The sequence below is a fragment of the Sebastes fasciatus genome, chromosome 21, assembly GCF_043250625.1.
Source record: "Sebastes fasciatus isolate fSebFas1 chromosome 21, fSebFas1.pri, whole genome shotgun sequence".
Classification (NCBI taxonomy): domain Eukaryota; kingdom Metazoa; phylum Chordata; class Actinopteri; order Perciformes; family Sebastidae; genus Sebastes; species Sebastes fasciatus.
The window spans coordinates 13,896,943-13,916,222 of NC_133815.1; the positions used below are offsets into that span (position 1 = coordinate 13,896,943).

Genomic DNA, 19,280 nt, shown 5'->3' on the forward strand with positions numbered 1-19,280 from the left:
TGATATAGAGCAGTCTAATAGTGTGATTCAGCATGAGATCAACTTGTCAAACCGGACAATAAAGAAAACTGCTGTTGTGTGCGATCCGCCTATGAAGATTTTTTACGCATCTTGTGATTTTGATAAGAAGGTGAAGTGCACTTTAATTCACATTCAGTTATAGATTTTTGATTTATTTACATATCAAGCCGTTTGAACATTAAAAAATAAAAAAAGACACACATACCCAAAGTTTGTACATATAGTGCAGATTAACATGTAGTGCGTACAGGACATTAAGGTCTCTACATTGCATTAGGGGGTACTTATTGTATTGTTGGGCTGGAAGAGAGGTCTGGCATGACTGACCAGACCTGAGCAAAATAACAAGTTATTACATACATTTCCAATAATAGCAAATAAAACATTAGGGTGATGATCCGGCTTTTAGGGACCTGACAGTTCACCTGGAGGGCTTTGATTATTTGTATATTTCAAGTATCATCAGAGTCCTAGAGAAAGGCTGCGTCTCCAAGTTTGCCGGGTTTGATTAACAGCTGACATCAAATTCCAAAGAGCGAGAATGTCTGCTTAACATTGATAGATAAAACATGGCAAACTGTCTGAAAAAATACATGGCTTTTTAATGCTGAAAATCCACAAACGTTTCTACTGAGGGATTACTGCGAGACGTGATATTTGTGTGGCCTACTGAATGAAGGATTTGTGTGTTTGTATGGCATGTGACTAGAAATCAGAGTGATTACATTTACTCTCTACTGTAGGTGTCGTCTCAGAGACTCAGTTTACATTCAAGAAGCTAATACATGAAGGCTGTTTTTTTTCTGTCTCATCACAATCAATAGGTGCAGATCTAAAGGGGCTCGTTTTAGTGTCTCATTTTTATGACAGACCTTGTTTCCATTTTCATTTCAAAACTCCTTAACATGAACTTTACAACGAGGATTATATTGCTTGATTTCAAACAAAGCTGTACAGCTGAGGTGATGAAAACCATCTACCAAAGTCAGTCGTCTTTCACTAGAGCTGGATACATTTCAGGAACATACAGGCTGCTATTCCCACAGGTTAATTTTAATTTCATATGATTTCTCGGGAAGTAGTTTTAATCAGTTTCAGTGGTCATAACTATGGCGTTATAGGAGTGCCATAAAAATAAAACTGTAAAAGAATAAGACAATAAATGTGTTAATATACAGAGGAATGAATAAATAAGTAGATAAATACATGTGGAAATATAAAGAGAAATAAAATAATAATTATAAGCATTTTTATTTATTTGCACATGTATTTGTTCATTTATTTCTGTATATATATATATATATACATATATATATATATATTTATATATTTATTTTTTGCATATAAATTACTCAATTTTTTCTGTTTGCATAAAAAAACATATCTTTATTTTTTATATAATGCCATTTAATCCTTCTACTTCTCCCTATTGCTTTGGCTATTCCTTGAAGGGCCAAGCTGTCAATCAACTGGCTTTGAGCGGGCCTTCCTGCCCAGGCTGAGTAGTCAATTCTTGCACACACATACTCAATTAAATTTAGAAAAAAGTGTAATTTATATGCAAAGAATAAATAAATATTTTGAAAAATACTTAAATAATTATATACGGATCAAATACAAATAAAATGTGAAAATAAATGCTAATAATTATTCTTTTATACTATTTGTCTTTACTTTCCACATTTATTTATTTATTCTTTTATTTATTCCTCTTTATATTTCCACATTTATTTTGTTATTCTTTTACAGACGTATTCTTTTCGTATTGCACTCCTATGACTCCATACATAACAGCAGCGTGGGAACAAATGAATCAAGGATTGTGGATCACTGATTTTATGCTAAAGTGGTGCAAACTAGCACTGATTATGTGTTTTAGTGCTAAGAGGTCGTCCAACACTTCACCTCTGCTAATCTACGGTGTGCAGAGTCTTTTCTTTAATTCCTAACTCAGTTTAACGAGCACAAAAAGACTCAGTGATGAATGAATCCCGTCGATTCCCAGGAGCTGTTGAACTGAACATCACACGCAATGTCGTGTAACTTTGTGCCTATTCACATCTAGTGGTCACAGTAGTTACAAGAAATCTTCGCATCTTAAAACAATGCTAAACCAAACAGAATAAGACAAAAAAAAGACAATGAGGTGATATTATGAGCAGGCTGTTGGACAGTCTCTATATCAGCGCTGGACAATCCAAAGCAAATCCTCCCGAACGACGCTGCAAAGCATTCTGGACATTCTTACGATATGTGACACCTGTGTACGTCGTAAATCCTCTTCTTCCTTTGTCTTTCTTCTGTCTGCTTGGTTGCCCAGACAACAGCGACAGTGATGGCTTCTTAGCTCTGCAGCACAGAACTTCAATTCCCATGATCCCCGTCTGCCTTGCATATTAGCAACTTCCTTGAGGATAACTGTTTCTGTATCCAGCCAGTGTTTGTGTGCGTGTGTGTTTGTGTGTGTGTGAGCAGTCCTCAGGCAGTGTACTGTGAGTGAAGTGTGTGTGTATGTGTGTGTGTTTGTGTGTGTGTGCATGTGTGTGTTCAACAATCCATCTACTTCTCATCTTCATCACCTTCACTCATGCTGCTTATGGAGGCAGACGCTCCTTTGGGGGAGGACGGGGGCGAGGGCCGTGCATTGTGCCAGCGGGCGGGAGGGGACGGGGGTGAGGGAGAGCGCAGGGGGGACAGTTCGCGGGGGGGACTGTTGCAGGGCGACCCTCGGGGAGACAGAGCGTAGGACAGCATCCGTCCACTGCGCTCCTGAAACACCTGTTTCTATTCAGGGAGAAAAGAGTGGATGTGAGTACAAACAGCACAAAGGTCCATGCATCAAAAGGGCCATTTTAATATTGCAGGAGCCAATTCTCATTTGTTTACCAGTGTGCTTTGCCGCCCTCTACAGGCTTGGAGTGTGCTGATGGGGGATAAAGGCCTGGCCGAGAGAAGGCCAGGTGCCGCTGATTGGAGGCACACAGCTTTAAACGGCTGGTTTTTCTAGCTGCTGCCTAAACCCATTTTTGAGTTCAACTTCAACTTCATTTTTGGACATACCTCATTTCCTGTTTTTATGCTGCTCAAAGCCAGTCGGTGTTAAACTACAAGTGCTCTCAATCAGCAACCACCATGGAAGAGGTCAAAAGGTCACTACATTAAAGATTTAAAGCTGCCTTTTTGGAGTATAAAGACCTCATGGAAGGACTTATCACCAGCAATGGACTTTTTGTTTTTCAGCCACATGGTAGCAAAGAGGAACAAAGGACTCAGGATACTCAGAAAATACTATCTGATATTACTTCTGATTCTAAATCTTCAATAGACCAATATGAACCTAGAGAAAATATAGTGATGATGATAACAGTGATTATAATGATGGTGACAGTTATCAAAGACTTACTGTACTTACCCAAGTCCCATCAGGTCCAAAGAGTTCCAGGAAGTTGCCAATAAACTCCCTGGATTTCTCTTCCCACTTCTGAATGAGGTCGTGACTCTTCTCCTCCACGCGGTAAACAAAATGTTTGCTCTTCTCCTCGACCGTGCGAACCTTCTCCTTCATTCGGTCCACTTGGTTCTGCAGCCGGTACTTCTTCTCCTGAGGGGGGTTAAATGTTGAGAGTTACAAATGAACACATCCCGGAAGAATAAGAGCCTCAATCAGAAATTAGTCTTCCTACCCTGACTCTTTAAATTTGTAAGATATATATATATATATATATATATATATCTTGCAATATGTGGTTGCATTACAGACAGATATGTATTCCATTATGGCAATGTAGATTTGATCATGCTCTTACGTTGATGTAGCTGACGTTAAGCTCCTTGGCCGTGTAGCCTCGTTGGAGGTTGCGTCGGGCGTAGACGTCGTAGTCTCTGACGATTCTGGTAATCAAGTCAGATGTTGAGATTCCCTCCGTCCGCTGTGTAGGCACAAACATGCCTGGCGTACACACATAAAAACACACCGAATTTTGAAAACTGCCCGAGGTAGGAGGAAATGCGCATTATTTTATCTTCCCGGTGTCACACACTGACCGACCTGCCTCCTTGATGTGTTTATAAACGTCCTCACTTCCTGCTGAGGAGTATGGGATGTCATCGTGAGCCACAAAATCGATCTGAGGGACAATGAAAGGTCATGACACTGGCAGATAGACAGGTAAATAATCACTCACATAAACATACAGTAGGTCACAGTTTTGCAAAATATATAGCCTATACTTACATGATCATTAACACACAAGTGTCTCATTTCACCAGTTTCCTCTTTTCTACAGATAATCTGTCGATAGCCTTGAAATCAGCTCTATTAATTTATCATTTCGGGTTTCAGGAATAATTCTCACACACAGCTGATATATTTCATGTTCATCAGTACTGAAAATTTAATTTTTTCAGGATCCAAGTAGCGGACAGTTGTGCAAACTGTCATCCCCGGTGTTATTAGATTGTTTTGATTTATTGGTGAGCGGATTTGCTTTCCTATTAACTCGACTGCCATTAAAATATGTTTTAAAAGTTTATCATTGTATTTTTTTTCCTAAAATAGAAATGTGATAATGCACATTACCTGCAGCATCTGATCATAATAAGCAGGTTTTAGTGACTTAGGAGTCCTCTGGACTGCCTGTAACGTCTCTCAGATTTAGGACCTACTTTGAGTAGTAAAATACTGAGAGAGAGTCCTAAAGTTAGAACTAACACGCCCCTTATTTTCTAGGTGTTTCTCATAACTCAGGTAGGAGCTTTTGGCCTTAGGATGTGATACTGCAAACAACCACACACACACACACCTTGTGTTTCTCTAGGAACTCCGGTGTGAGAGTCCAGGGTGCGTCTCTCAAAACCTCGTCGACATAGCGGCAGTGTCTCAACGCTTCATAGCGTTCAATCTCCGTCATGACTGTGAAACCCTTGTACTTATGGGTCAGCTCATCACTGCACACTGTTTCAAGCACATGAGAGGGGAAACCACACAAAACAGTCAGAAGCACATAAATCACAATCAGACATCTCTGTATGGGTTATTTTATATATGTGTGTGTGTGTGTGTTGTCTTAGTGGGTCTGGCCTACCTCCTACTATGAGGTAGGTGTTGGGAAAGAGGTTCTTGGCCTGCATGAGAGCACGAGCGTGTCCAGAGTGGAACAGGTCAAAGATGCCATCTGCGTAGACTCTGACTGGCCGGTCCACTGAAAACACACAACAACAACACAACAACACCTTCATCAAAACTGGTATCATAGTGAGATACACAGACACACACACACACTTTCACGTCATTGTTTAGCCTCTTTTTGTAGTCGTTTTTCATTTCTTTGCAGTCGCTTTGTGTCTCTTTGTGGTTGTTCTGCCCCTTTTCATAGTCATTGTGAGTCTCTTTGTGTCTTTTTGCAGCTGTTTTGCATCTCTTGTAGTTGTTTTGGTGTCTTTGTAGTCTTTTTTGTGTCTCTTTGTACTCATTTTATGTTTCTTTGTGGTCATATTGAATCTCTTCCTGGTTGATACAGTACGTATCCACCCCTGACAGTTTGGGCCCCTGGGCCTGTGCCTGTTCAGTAATCCATCTATGTGTAGGAGTAGCAACAGTAAAAGCAGTAGTAACAGTAGTAATAGGCCCTTTTCACAGCAACCATCTTGACATGTCATTGCAGGGTAAACACAGGTGTGATTTATATCATTAATTATGGCCCTGATCCATTGAGGTGGGCGAGGGCCCTTGTATTGGGCATGCTGGCTCACTGGAATAATGAATTTTTCACGGAAGACATTTTGACTTTGCCACAGTAGGAAAGCATATGTGCAAAAAATAATGAAATTAATGATGGCTGTATTCCATTTAACTGCTTGGATTTCAGGTTTCTGGTATTGTGCATGCTGGCTCGCTGTCAATCTCACTGGGACACTTTAATAGAACAGAGCCAGAGCCAGAGCCAGTAGCAGCTGTAGTAGCAGTAGTTGTAGTGCAGTATAATAGTAGAAAAGGTAGCAGTAGTAGCAGCAGCGTTAGCATCACTAGTAAAGTGTATCAGCAGCAGCAGTAGTAGTTGTTGCTGTGATAGTGATACTACTGTAGGAGTAGCATCAGAAGTAGTAGATGTAGTAGGTTAGTAGTTGTTGTGATAGTAGGAGTAGCATCAGAGGAAGTAATAGGCACAGGAGCAGTAGTTGTAGTATTGTAACAGTATAACAGTTGAAAACCACACAGCAGAGGCAGTAATGGTAGCATTATAAGTAGTAAATATAGTTAATATGATGAAGATAAACATGAAAGCTGGTGGAAATGGATCAGAGGAGGAAACCACGTAAGAGGAGGTCTACCGTACCTGGGGTTCCTCTGCGGGCCTGAGCGATGGTGAGTTTCTCATGGGGAGCGCGACAATCACAGCTCGTCTCCCTGGCAAAGATGGCAGGTTTTGTCAGAGTCTGAGACACAGAGAAGAAGAAGAAGAAAGAGCCAGATAAAATGCAGCACAAACATCTTATTTTGGAGGATGAATGAATGAACGTAGGAGACAGATGTAAAACACCTGCATTAAGAAAAACACGTGTCCACCCCCCATCCCTTCAGTGGTACACAATGTGTCTCCCTTTCCAGGCTCACTCCTGTTACAGTAACCTCCATTACGCTATTGACCACAGCTGATGCCTGCTCCACATAGCACTCAGTGTTATTGATCACTCTCTCTCTCTCTCTGTGTGTGAGTGTGCCTGTGCAGCCTATGTGTGTATTAACATGTGGCAGAAAAAACAAGGGCAGAGCTATTGACCTGCTGTGGAGGCCTCTAAGGAATTAGATGAAATTCAAAGGTAAGAATAAGATGGACAGGGAGAAAACAGTGATCATTTTCATATGTAAATTGAGAAAGTAAAGTAAGTACAAAAGACGGTGGGATATGGAAACAAAGACAAATAGAGCAAGAGAGGTCAAGTGAGATGATGGATGATACTTGTTAGTGCTTGTCAAAGCTACATCAAGGTTAAAGTGTTGCAGTGTGTGAGCCGGTCTTTGTATGCCATCTGTTGACTGCAGGGGAAAATTCACTGAATCTCATTCACACCAATAAAAGAGAAGCAGAGTCTGCACAGAGCAGAAAGGTGTGGGAGTGTGAGAGGAGGAGGAAAAAATGGAAACAGATTCAGTCTCTGTGGACAACTGACGTCAACACATCCTCTAGGAACAAAAAAAAAAAAAGCGGAGTCTGTGACAACATGTTCCATGGACACAGACCGGGACCGTAAAATATCTAATCAGCCTTTTTGAATAATAATAAAGATAATAAGTGCAGGTTTGGAGAGCTTGTTTGTTTAAGAAAATGGAGCTTTAACCCGGAGCTAAAGGCAAGAGATTTTACTAAATAAAATATTTCTTAATGAGAAGGTACTTTCAATAATGGCTAGAAATGATTCCTGTTTTAACACAGGTTTTTCAGATTCTTGCATTAATATTTAATTCTGATAATAAATCAGCCAGACTGAGGACAGCTCCTGTGTCATCCATCTCTAAATGACAGGCAATAACATATGCTATGAACAGGTCATCTTGTCCTCACCTCATTTTTCATGCAAAGAGATGATATAATAAGCGATCATAAACATCTGGGAGGTGCTATATTCAACACTCATGTTCTGTGAGACCATGGGATGTTTTTAGCAGCTCCAAAAAACAAACTTTACATTATTTAATCATCTTGATACTTCACTGTTGGGCTGCACGATTTTGAAAAAATATCAAATTGGGATTATTTTCACTGATATTGCGATATGATTTGCGATATTAGAGGGTATGATCATTATTCTCCTTTTCATTGAAAAACATATTAAAATGATTATGGTGTGATTTTTGTGGAGATGGTTACCAAACAAAGATGTGTTCTTAAGTCTGTAGGATATGATGTTAAGGCAAGGACATCTCTGCAGCACGTCAATATTTAATTTTAAATGGTATTTTGACACACATTTTGCCTTGAACAAATATATATATATAAATATATAAATATATAAAAATTGCAATTTCCTCCTCATCTTGCGATTTGAAAATTGCAGTCTGCCATATTGCGATTTTGATAACATTTTGATTAATTGTGCGGCCCTACTTCACGGCTTTTCCTAATTTTATGAAGATTGCTTATAAACATGATTTTGAACTTGCAGACGTCCACTACAGAAAATGACCCTAAATGTAAAGGTTAAATGCAATGCATTTACATATGCTTACCCCCTATTATGTCTAACCAAACCCATCACATATGTAGGATAACATATTGTATATTTCTCTGACAAAATGAATATATACTGTATATATTTGTTCATGCATAGCTCATATAACATATAAAACATAAACATATTCCCTTATTTGGTGTAATAATGACACTTTTTTCACATTTCATGTCACATTGTGCCCTATGGTCAGCTGTAGTTGATGAAATGTCATTTCACTTTCACTTAACTTTATGAATCGCTGAAAAATCGAAGATGTGGGCGGTAATTTAGAGGTCTGGAATCTTAGTGTGGACAAGTGGATTTTAATTGACATGCATGCAAGTAACAGAATATGAAAGCAGGTGACACTTATGGTAGAAAATTTGTTATAGCTACAAGAAGAATACAAAGAAAGCATTCATTTTGAACACTGCCATAGATGTGAGACTCGTCTCATTTATGTGCACATCCTTCAAACCTGTTTTTTAGATTGGCTTTTGAACATTTGTGTCAGGTGATGTTCAACATTTTCTCTAGTGTGTCTCCGTTAGAGAGGTATCAGGATTCAATGTTAGCCATCAGAGCTACAACAACAACAAAGCAGCAGAGGGGTTGTGGCTAGGGGGCACCCTCATCGCCCATGATTCCTTGGGCACGGTGAGAACAGAGGGGAGGCTTACAAACACTTAGCAGATGGTAGAAAGCTTAAGCTCACTGACCACCAGGGGACACACAGGCCTATCAGGGCGAGAGGCGTGAGCGTGCACAGAAAAAAAGCTGGCACAAGCAAAGAACATCTGGCATAAGAAGGATTAAAGCTGGGGGGAAAAAGAGAAGGGACACAAGAGGAAACACCACACTGCCTCAAAAGAGTCGAGAGAGGTTGGAGGGAGGACAGAGGAGACAGACAGATGAGGAGACAAACATGAATGCTAGGATGGAAGAAGAAAGGAGAAAGGCTCTCCTTACTGCCGCAATGTCCCATCAGCAGGACATTCATGCTGTGTTGTCCATTGTGTAAACCCCCTCCTTCTTTGGCATCACACACACTGTCCACTCAGCATTCTGAGCCTCATGCTATAGGGGGGGATCTGTTTCGTAACAGGGGGAGAAAGCAGGACCCTTTGTCTTCCTCGCCCTCCCTGTCACACACACACACACTGCAAGACATGAACACACAGGAAAAACACATTCAGATGCCCTACCGTCCGAGGATGGGGGCAGGTGTGCTCGAGCTCCTCCATGATTCCCAAAGGCTCATGGGATGCGGCTGTGGTCCCTCTGTAATGTGACTCAGCATCAGTGAGACGCTGCCTCTCTCCTCCTCCTCCTCCTCACCACTGTCTCTGTCTCCTTCCTCTATTCCCCCTCCCACTCTGCCTCTCTGTCTGCCCTCCCTCCTCCCTCCTCCATCCTCCTCCTCAACCTCTCTGATCCCCTGCTGCAGAGAGGAGCAGGCAGGGAAGAGGTCTCACTCTGCTGCTATTTCTTGGTATACCACAAAAGGAATGAACTCCCACAAATCTCCAGGTACCATCTGGCATCAATGTTAAATATGTTCAGTAACATTGATGGCTGTGCAAAAATAATTTCTGGTTTTTAAAAGAGATCTTCTCTTGACAGAGTACAGTATTATGTAAATGATACAGTTTATGAAAGCAGTGCAAAAATTTGTTATTATCATCCTATTATTACACAATATTTTTTTCTCTTTTTTCCTTCCTGTCTATTTATCTCTAGCATTTCTTGTTTGGAAATATTGTTCTTTTCTTTCTTTTAGATATTTAAAAAAATATATTTATATGTTTGTAAATTGTAATGCAGCTGTCTTTAATTTCAATGTTAGGTGGGTTCCTTTTACGAGCACTCAGGTTTTTTTTTTTCAACCCACCTGTGCATTTATGTTATTGTATATCTCTTCTCATTTGTTTTATTTTATTATATGCACAAATAAAGAACTAAAACAAGGGAAGGAGACACATATAGTTAGTGGCAGATTAAGGTGGTCAAGTGCCCCTAGGCTACTCTTTCCCTTACTCATAGTGCTTTAACGTTAGCAGAAAAAAAGTAATTTAGTGCCTTGTGTAAAAGCGTGCTATGAATATTACAAGGCACACACGTACACACAGGTTCAGGTGACTTTATTTGTACCCGTAGGTAGATTTGTTTTGCAGCAAAAAAAAAAAAAAAAAAACACTCAGGGAGCACTGGCATATACACACACACACACTGAGACAGCCTTTAATCTAAACCTTGAAATATCTAGTCAATTTAGGGATTTTCTTTAGTAGATGTTGCTGTTGGGCTCTTGTTTTTGTGCTCCGTGATCATATTTTCATGTTACCGCTATTCCGTCCAGTAGTGTCCAAGTTGACCTTATGAACCTGGTCACATCATGGGGCCAGGTTCATAAGGTCAGCTGACGGGGTAGAAGTGGCCCACATCTACCAAATTAGCTGCTTCATTTTTTTTAATGTTTCTTATGGGCAAATAGGGTTAAAGGTTTTTTTTTTCTTCTCTGAAGTACATTTAAATAATTAATAATAATCTGGGGCTCTTGCAAATATGGGGCTGCAGCCTAGGCCAGCCTGTGCATTAATCAACCCCAGCCAGCATTGCCTTGGTGTAAAGATAGGTATTCTTGCTATGTCAGGACGTCGTTATGGTTTACCGGTTTGTAAAACTAACCGCTACTCTAGATTGTTTATCCCCTCTGCAATCAGATTATTGAATGCTCCTATGATTTTATATTTCTTATGGACTTTTATCCTTTTACCGTCACATATCCTTTTATCCTTTATTAGACTGATCCTTCTGTTGTTCTTATTCAGTCTGTTTATTTATTAGTTAGTCTAATTTACATCAGTAATCGTTTTGGGTCCTGTTTTTATATATATATTTTTAGCTTACATATATTGTTGTTGTTGTTGTTGTTGTTGTTGTGTGTCACTATATTTTATCTATGTTTTTATGTACAAGCTGCTCCAAACCAATTGCCCCTAGAGGGATTAATAAAGTTGTTTGAATTTAATTGAATTTAATTGTAGCCTATTGTAATCATGTGAAAGTGATAAATGCAATGCAGTTGATCTTGTGTCAGTCACCAATCATGTATCTGTAGGGAAATGAACACTTTTGGGGCAGAAATGAGACATGTGAGAAAGAAAAGAAATATTATTTACGTGTCCAGGATTATCGTCTGAGTGAGTCATCGTTTCAATAAACGATCTTCGTGCGCAGAGCTGATGAGCTCTCTCCATGGCGACGGAAAAGAGGAGAGAGCTTCCAGAGAAAGAACCAATCAGAGGAGAGCTACAGCAGTCCAGCAGTATGAGCAGTGAGGATTGGTGGAGTGGTCCATAGCACCATCAGTGAGATGATACTGAGTATAGCTACTTATTCATTGGCTCTGTCTGCATGGAAGTAGTACATTGTGTAGACTGGATAGTATTTTATTTTATTTTTATTAGTTTATTTGACAGGGACAATACATTGTTACACTTGATTAAAGTGCAACCGATGCAAGGTATATAGGACTTCTAGCCATATAGCTAATTTGCAGACCCTGTCCTTGGTTAGGCTTTTGAGAAAAAAAAAAAAAAAAAAAAAAATACAATCGGATATGATAAGGAAAAATAATATGACTAATGGCTACAAGATTAATCTTGAATTTCAGTGGTAAACCATATTAGTTACCCTATTTTAGACTATTGTAAAGCTCAGTATTTGGTTTGTTCACTGTCTCCTGTTGTATCCAGTTGAATATACATAGCTCTTGTTTTAGCCATCACAGTCACACCCATTAATGAGTAGTCTGATCTGCTCGTCAGACATTATTTACTATTTTTTGGAACAGAAATTGAAATATGGTGTTCTTAGCTTCAGACTACACAAACTACTTTCCTCTGTCTTTTTTCCTCACCATATTTGGCAAACTTCCCGTTACCGTTGGCGACAGTATAGCCTACTAGAATAACTATATTGTAAGCGAAAATTTGCATGCATTGCTTACCTTTAGTGCCCCTCTTCTGCAACAAAGAGGCGCAACAGCTGAGTGCGCTCTGACGCGTCGCTGCTTCACCATGGTGTCCAAAAAAACAAAACAATTTATATACAATAAGTAAGTAATTTTGTTTACCACTTTTTTTCTTTTCTGTCTGGCTTGTTGTTTAAGTCTAAAAAGGCAGTCTTCTTTGCTCCAGCACAGCAGGGTGAGAGCAGCAGAGAGGACAGCAGCCCGTCTGTCCATCCAGTCTGTCCACATGGACAGATCAGCTGCTCACCACTGATGAGCTGCGACAACTGTGGGCCACGGTCCATTTAGCAGACCTTACAGTATAGTGCATACTGCTATTAGACTATGCATTCATCAACCCTCTTCCTATAGGCTAATACATTACTTATGCAATCTGCAACCTAATTTTTAAAAAGTGAAAAACAAACAGCTTAAAATTAAGGACAACAACTAATTTGTTGTTCATACTGTACACAGATCCATATGCTACTATTTTTTTTTTTTATAATATATTTGTATTGAATTTTACATATAGACATATATACATATATACACATACAGACAGACTAACAATATTAATAATTAAATTATACAATGAAATGTTTAGTCCGAATTTCAAAGAAAGAGAGACTTGACCTGTCATGTATTTCACTTATCTAACAAAGAAAACAAATAAATAAAAGATAAGAAAATAAAAAAATACCTCAAAGAAGAAGAAGAACAAAAAAAAAAAAAAAAAAAAAAAAAAAAACCACAACAACACACAACATCCATAGGCTACTATTAGCCAGTTGATGCATAAACAATCAATTCAATCAATATGATAAAGTTGCCATAGACCCACTATATATAGGTTACTGTAGGCCTATACATGAGCAGGCTAACATATGAATTATCACAATCATTTATGGTATAAAAGCCAAAAATAGGCGGGTGGGGATGAAGGACAAAACATGCTTTGTGTTTTCATTGTTGGACGCACTGTTAGTGTCTCTGTGGCCCCAATCTGGGACAGGAACCCATTGTGCCCTACAAAGTCCTGCCTGCTGCCATGGAAACGAGCGTCATAGGGATACACAGGCATAGACATTGACTTAAAAAGAAGAGGGAGACAAATGGCCTAATCCTATAATTTGAGGATAAGGTTATAATGTTATTGCCTGGAAAATACAGAACTCACTACTTGGAACCATACTTGCCCATATATTATATTGGTGGAAAAGTACTTTTGTTATATCTCTCTGCATGACTAATTCCCATAAACACTTGTTGTGTTTGGGGGAAAATATGCTGAAACCACCTCAGTGGTTAAAATTTCTACTGGGTTTGCTGTCTGTGGGGTTTCCCTTTATTGCAAATTAAGGGAAACCAGATGTGGGGATCATTCATGGAGTACCTGAAACATTACTTAGCGTATAGGATCCCATCCCTTAACACAATAGCTATAGTTGTTTGCTGTGTATTAAATTATTATTGTTATATTTTTTTATGCCTTTGTTTTTTGTTAGAGTGATTTTTTTTTTTAGAATACATCAACTATATTTTCCTTTCTGATTGTGTTTTTATGTTTGAAGTAGATGCAAAAATGTATATATTTCTTTATTTCTTTCTTTATTTCTTTCTTTATTACGTCTAATCAATTGGCTATTATAAGTTGTATGTGGTCTAATTAGCTATCTGTGGGGTTTATATATATATATATATATATATATATATATATAATTATAATAGCCAATTGATTATATAATATACAGTGTATATATATATATATATATATATACTGTATATATTTATATATATATATATATATATATAATCAATTGACCATACATTATATAGAATAGGCAAGCACACAACTGGGAAATGCACATATTGTAATCAACCAGAAACTGTCGAACATGTAGTGATACACTGCAAGAATTACAGTATCCAGAGGAATCACCTTTTACAGTCACTAAGGAAGGCAAAACATCAGGACTTTTCATTGTCAGGTCTATTGGGGAATACAGCAGATAACATATACTGTGCAATTATTCAGTTTTTAAGAGAAACTGATTTAGTTAAACGAATCTAGAGTTTTCCTCATTATTATTATTATTTGTATTTACTTTTTTATTTATTTTTTATTTTATTTTATTTTATTTATTTTTTATTATTTTGTTTCTGCACAATCTCCTGTTCCACACTCCAGTCCAGATGGTGGCAGTAATGTACCTCTAAGATGGTTTGCTAATCCACCAATAAACACCAAAGAGGAAGAAGAAGAGTAAAGTAGAGCAACACTGCCACCACGTGGACAGAGTGGAGGAGACAGCGCTTCATTTCTATTGGCTGACAGCGATGTGATGTCACTTCCTGCGTATGACTTTCCCCGGGAAGAGCATTTGGCGCGGACTAGTCCTGTTGTTGTGTTGACCTGCTGCCGTCACATCGTCGTGTTGAGGAGCTAGCTGTCACACTGAGCAAACTAAACAAGTAAAAGTCATGGCTCCGGTATCAAACCCAGAGAAAGACGTGGACGCTCCAGACGGAGGTGAGTTGTTGTTGTTTCTTGCTGCTATCTGACTTGCAGAGAGAAAGTGAAGAAGTTAGCTCACATGTTAGCCAGCTTACTCTGTCATTCTGCAACAAGGGAGGCCATTACTGTGTGTGTATTAAACTGCGTCAGCTAGTTAAGCTTTAGATATAAGATATAAGATATTCCTTTATTAGTCCCGAGAAAAACAAATGCATAAAAAGAAAGAAAAGGCAAGTGTTTGGAGGATTAACCAGCAAGAGATATTTTACATGCCAACCCAGACGTTTTTCTTATAAATAGATAATTGATCTTTAAATATATCTATACATTATTTATAAACATTAATAATATAGAGGAGGACCACACGGAAATGGTAATAAAGCATTTCATTGATTAATAGCTAATTGTACAATGAAAATAGGTATTCATAAATTTGTTTACAATATATATTTATTAATCTATGAATAAATGGACTAAATTACAAAGTCAATAACTATTTGACATTTTAATGGGCAATAAAAAGAAATGATACAAATAATTTACGAATGAAATCCATCAATTAATTAATAAATAAATAAATTTAAAATTATTTTTTTAAATATATAAGATAAGATAAGATAATCCTTTATTAGTCCCACAGTGGGGGAATTTGCAGTGTACAGCAGCAAAGAGGATAGTGCAAAAAACAAGATGCATCAGCTAACAGTAAAAAAGAGCTAAACAAAGTGTAACAAAATATGAACCATTTAAATAGAAGGAAGTATAAAAATAGGAGCAGTATATACAGTATTGACAATAAACAGACTATTAACAAAATTGCACAAGTGGAAAATGATATTGCACAGTGAGAATGAAATGAATGAATGAAATTCCACCTGAAAATATCAGGTTATTGTTAGGCCTACCAGTTACAGTATATGCCTTATATTTAGTGATCTTTTAGATATGCTGTCTGCAAATTCATTACCCTTGAATCCCACATATGCAGGTATACCAACAAAATCCTACAACTATTCCCATGCTCTGAATTCTAAATAAGCATTGAACATTTTCAAACATTAGATCTTCCCTGATTGACTCCATAGTTTGTAAACTTAAAAGAACAGAGTGAATACACAGCATCACCCTGATAGTTAACAAAATGCCACTAAGACAGTCCTCCTGTTCAAAGAGCAAAAGTTACAGCAAAAATGTCGCTCTTCAAAACCCTGCAATTCCCCTCAAAATGTGATATTACTTGCAGTATCTGTTGGGATGGACATTCTGCAAATGCTACCTGTCATGTTCATATACCTGCTTCTTCTGCGTCATGTCTTCATGTGTCCCCTCTCCTCTCCTCAGACGATGGAGGTGATCCCTGCAGTCTGGCAAAGACTCGCTCCAAACGGGAGAAGAAAGAGAAGGTGGGGAGGAAGTCTGCACTGGAGCAGCTCAAGAAAGCCAAGATGGGGCAGAAGATCAAGTATGAGGTGAGAAACTTAAGTATTGTGCATATTATGTATGCATAACAATGGATATCACACAATCTAGGTGTAATCGTTTGCATTTAATTTAACTCAGTGTGACAGGTTAATTCAACTTTTTGTACATTTAAAAAATAATTCTGCTGTTATCCAACGGTGAATAGTGCATTTGGGTCAGATATTTATTCAGCAATGCTTGTTTCATTATGGTCAACCAGTGTGCATGTTTTCCAGGTGGAGGAGTTTACAAGTGTGTATGAGGAGGTGGACGAGCAGCAGTACTCGAAGATGGTACGAGAAAGACAAGAGGATGACTGGATCATAGATGATGGTGAGTCTCAGCCTCCTGCTGTATCCACTGTGGGATTATGTCTGATGGAGAGGTCTAATGTGAAAGTTTCTTCTCTCAGACGGAACAGGATATGTGGAGGATGGAAGAGAAATCTTTGACGATGATTTGGATGATGATGTCCTTGAAAACAATAAAGGTAAACATTCATATAGGACTGCGTTGCAGCAAGTTATGTGTATTGTGAGTGTGAGGAAATAGTTTTGCACAAAGAGGAACTTTTTTGTGAAAATGTGTTTGTGTTTGCAGGAAAAGCAGGTGCTAAAGGAGCAGCCTCAAAGAAAAATGTGAAGAAATCTGCTGTAGCCAAGCCCAACACCATTAAGAGCCTCTTCATGAACAGTCATGTGAAGAGGCCAGCTGAGGTGTGTTGACTTGCTTCTATTACAAGTGTGCCCTGTGTTGATCTTAACTTGAAATAAAAAGAGATGTTTCTGCTCTTGCCCCTTTTCTGCTCATACACTGACCATAAGCGTCATTTTGTCTCTTGCAGAAAGACTTTGACCTGTCCAAAGATGACCTGTTAGGAGACATCTTACAGGACCTGCACTCTGAGGTTTGTAATATCGTCTAGACCAGGGGTTCTCAACCTTTTGCAACTGAAGGCCCACTTGTGATTGTCAAAACATTTCCGAGGACCACCTTCCCAAATAAATGAGTAAAAAACCTAACATGTTTATACAACAAATAATAAACTGGGCTGTAGATATGTGTTATGCCACTTTTAGCTGTAATGACCAAAATACATATTCTGCTTACCCTCAGTGAGACACTTGGGCTTGCCTCTGGGAAATAATGAGATCAAGTCGTGGTGGGATGGGTGAGAGGCTTTGTCTAGACTCTAGACAATGCAGAACTTAAACATAATTCAACACAATTCACTGTCAACTAATGCATTTGACTTTCTCTGTTGAGACACTGTGATAGCAGTATTTAGGTATATGTTTTCCACAATTAACCAAATTGTTCTACACATTGACATTTATATTTAGGCCTTTACCTGACGTGTAATGAATGAGCAAGTCATGTTGTTCAAAGGGACGAATGAAGGGGACAAAGTGCTGTTACAAGAACTAAACCTCTGAGCTTTTTAGTTGTTTCATTGTCTATACCCATATGATATGTTGTGATATTTGCTTTTAAAACCTCTCTCTCCCTCTGTCTTCCCAGAAACCGTCTCTTCTAACTCCTCCGCCAGTGGTCAATCTGAAGAAAAAGAAGTCTCTTGGATCACCCATGAATCCCTTTTCCATCAAACCTCAGATGCCAAAGGTATCATCTAACCCATCATATGATTGGAAGTATTTGTGAACTACATCACCGGCCAAATTATACAGTTAAATAATCGTAAACTATTGTATGTCACTTCTGTAATACCAGGAGTCAACCTCAGCTACGGGGTTAAAGGCCAAAGTTATCAGGCCACCGCCTCCTGACCCGACCCCCAGGCCATCAGCCCGCCTCCCACCTTCCAAACCTGCTCGTCCCGTGGAGAAGCGGAGGGCGAAAGTGGAGGAGCCGGATGAAGAGGAAGGTAAGAAAGAGAGATATGCCTCTGCCAGCTTCTTGCCCTTTTTTCTTTTTGCTTCTAGCACAAAAAAAACTGACCTTTTTATAACAATTTGTTTCTCAGTGAATGATGCTCTGGCGTTTGACGGGGTGGACTTCGATGAGCCGATGGAGGTCGGGCTTGAGGAGGAGAAGCCTGCTCTTAAAGATGACGCCGAACCTTCATCTAAAACAGTAGCAGCAGTTAAAGTGGTGCCCAAAGCAGAGCCTCAGGATCCTGTCTTATTGTAAGCCTATTATCTGTTTTGTTTGCTTCTACTTTATCAGGAAATATAGAGATTTTTTCTGGCTTAATCTTAAAATATTGTACATGCATTAAAACTAATGAGCTAACATGTAAAGACCTCAGAAATGTTTCTGTAACAGCGTAACACAAGCTTCAGTTTTAGCGTCTTCCTTCCTCTGTCCTTTTCCAGGTCCAGCAGGGTCGGTAGCTCTTGGGGACAAGAGGAGGAAGGTGGAGTCAGCGAGGCTCCGGTAGAGATACAGGTTGACTCCAGCCAACTCCCGCTGGCGGAGGGAGCAGACGGGGAGCAGGTTTTCCGCTTCTATTGGTTGGATGCCTTTGAAGACCCCTACAGCCAACCAGGTACGGAATATTCACACCTAGAGTGAATATATTGTGGATGCTAAATTTATAATCCAAAGATCCTGTTCAGATTTTGTGGATCACATCCTGATATTTTAACTCATCTGTGGCCTAGGTGTGGTGTACTTGTTTGGAAAAGTTTGGATTGAGTCTGCAAAGTCTCATGTCAGCTGCTGTGTCACTGTCAAGAACATTGAGCGGACCATGCACTTCCTGCCTCGCGAATATGTAAGTTTCCTGCTCCGTCACATTACTGTATATTATGGAAACAAGATTGCCATGTTTTTAGGAAACAACCCGTTTTTCTTCACCTTTATACGCTCAGTTGAAAAACTCAATGCTCAAAGAATCATCACTCATAGTATACGATATTTGCTCTTATTTCTGTGATGAGAGGTGGGGTTACATGTTCAGATTTGGTTGCCATCAGTTTTCCAAAACACTTAACAGTATGAAGTTGTATTATATTTGTGTAAACCCATGCTATTACCATATAATATACAGCATACAGTACGTTCCCCCAGCTTTAAACAATCTGTAAAGTT

The 19,280-nt window shown here is 38.9% G+C and overlaps 2 protein-coding genes across 4 annotated transcripts in view; one reads left to right on the forward strand and one right to left on the reverse strand.

The window, feature by feature from the left end:
• Positions 1-2,005: 2,005 nt before the first annotated feature.
• On the reverse strand, positions 2,006-12,445 carry pcyt1ba (phosphate cytidylyltransferase 1B, choline a). 3 transcript variants are annotated; one of them, XM_074621998.1, is made up of 8 exons: positions 12,245-12,445; positions 6,357-6,456; positions 5,106-5,222; positions 4,824-4,975; positions 4,070-4,148; positions 3,828-3,970; positions 3,434-3,622; positions 2,006-2,805 (listed from the first exon to the last, which is right to left on the reverse strand). In XM_074621998.1, the coding sequence occupies exons 1-8, from the start codon at positions 12,314-12,316 to the stop codon at positions 2,581-2,583; spliced, it is 1,077 nt and encodes a 358-aa protein (XP_074478099.1). In that variant the 5' UTR covers positions 12,317-12,445; the 3' UTR covers positions 2,006-2,580. The 3 variants fall into 3 exon arrangements, with proteins under 3 accessions (XP_074478099.1, XP_074478098.1, XP_074478097.1); XM_074621997.1 differs by lacking the exon at positions 12,245-12,445 and adding an exon at positions 9,438-9,646 and having other exon boundaries at positions 2,006-2,799; XM_074621996.1 differs by lacking the exon at positions 12,245-12,445 and adding an exon at positions 9,438-9,639.
• Positions 12,446-14,607: 2,162 nt separating this feature from the next.
• The window catches only part of pola1 (polymerase (DNA directed), alpha 1), a 56,854-nt gene continuing 52,181 nt past the window's right edge, over positions 14,608-19,280 (forward strand). The window contains exons 1-11 of the mRNA XM_074621388.1: positions 14,608-14,780; positions 16,107-16,234; positions 16,463-16,559; positions 16,639-16,716; positions 16,827-16,942; positions 17,071-17,133; positions 17,748-17,849; positions 17,958-18,111; positions 18,211-18,373; positions 18,563-18,735; positions 18,851-18,963. Of these exons, the coding sequence (XP_074477489.1) occupies positions 14,732-14,780; positions 16,107-16,234; positions 16,463-16,559; positions 16,639-16,716; positions 16,827-16,942; positions 17,071-17,133; positions 17,748-17,849; positions 17,958-18,111; positions 18,211-18,373; positions 18,563-18,735; positions 18,851-18,963 (1,236 nt within the window). The 5' untranslated portion in view covers positions 14,608-14,731. The remainder of the gene's footprint in view (positions 14,781-16,106; positions 16,235-16,462; positions 16,560-16,638; positions 16,717-16,826; positions 16,943-17,070; positions 17,134-17,747; positions 17,850-17,957; positions 18,112-18,210; positions 18,374-18,562; positions 18,736-18,850; positions 18,964-19,280) is intronic.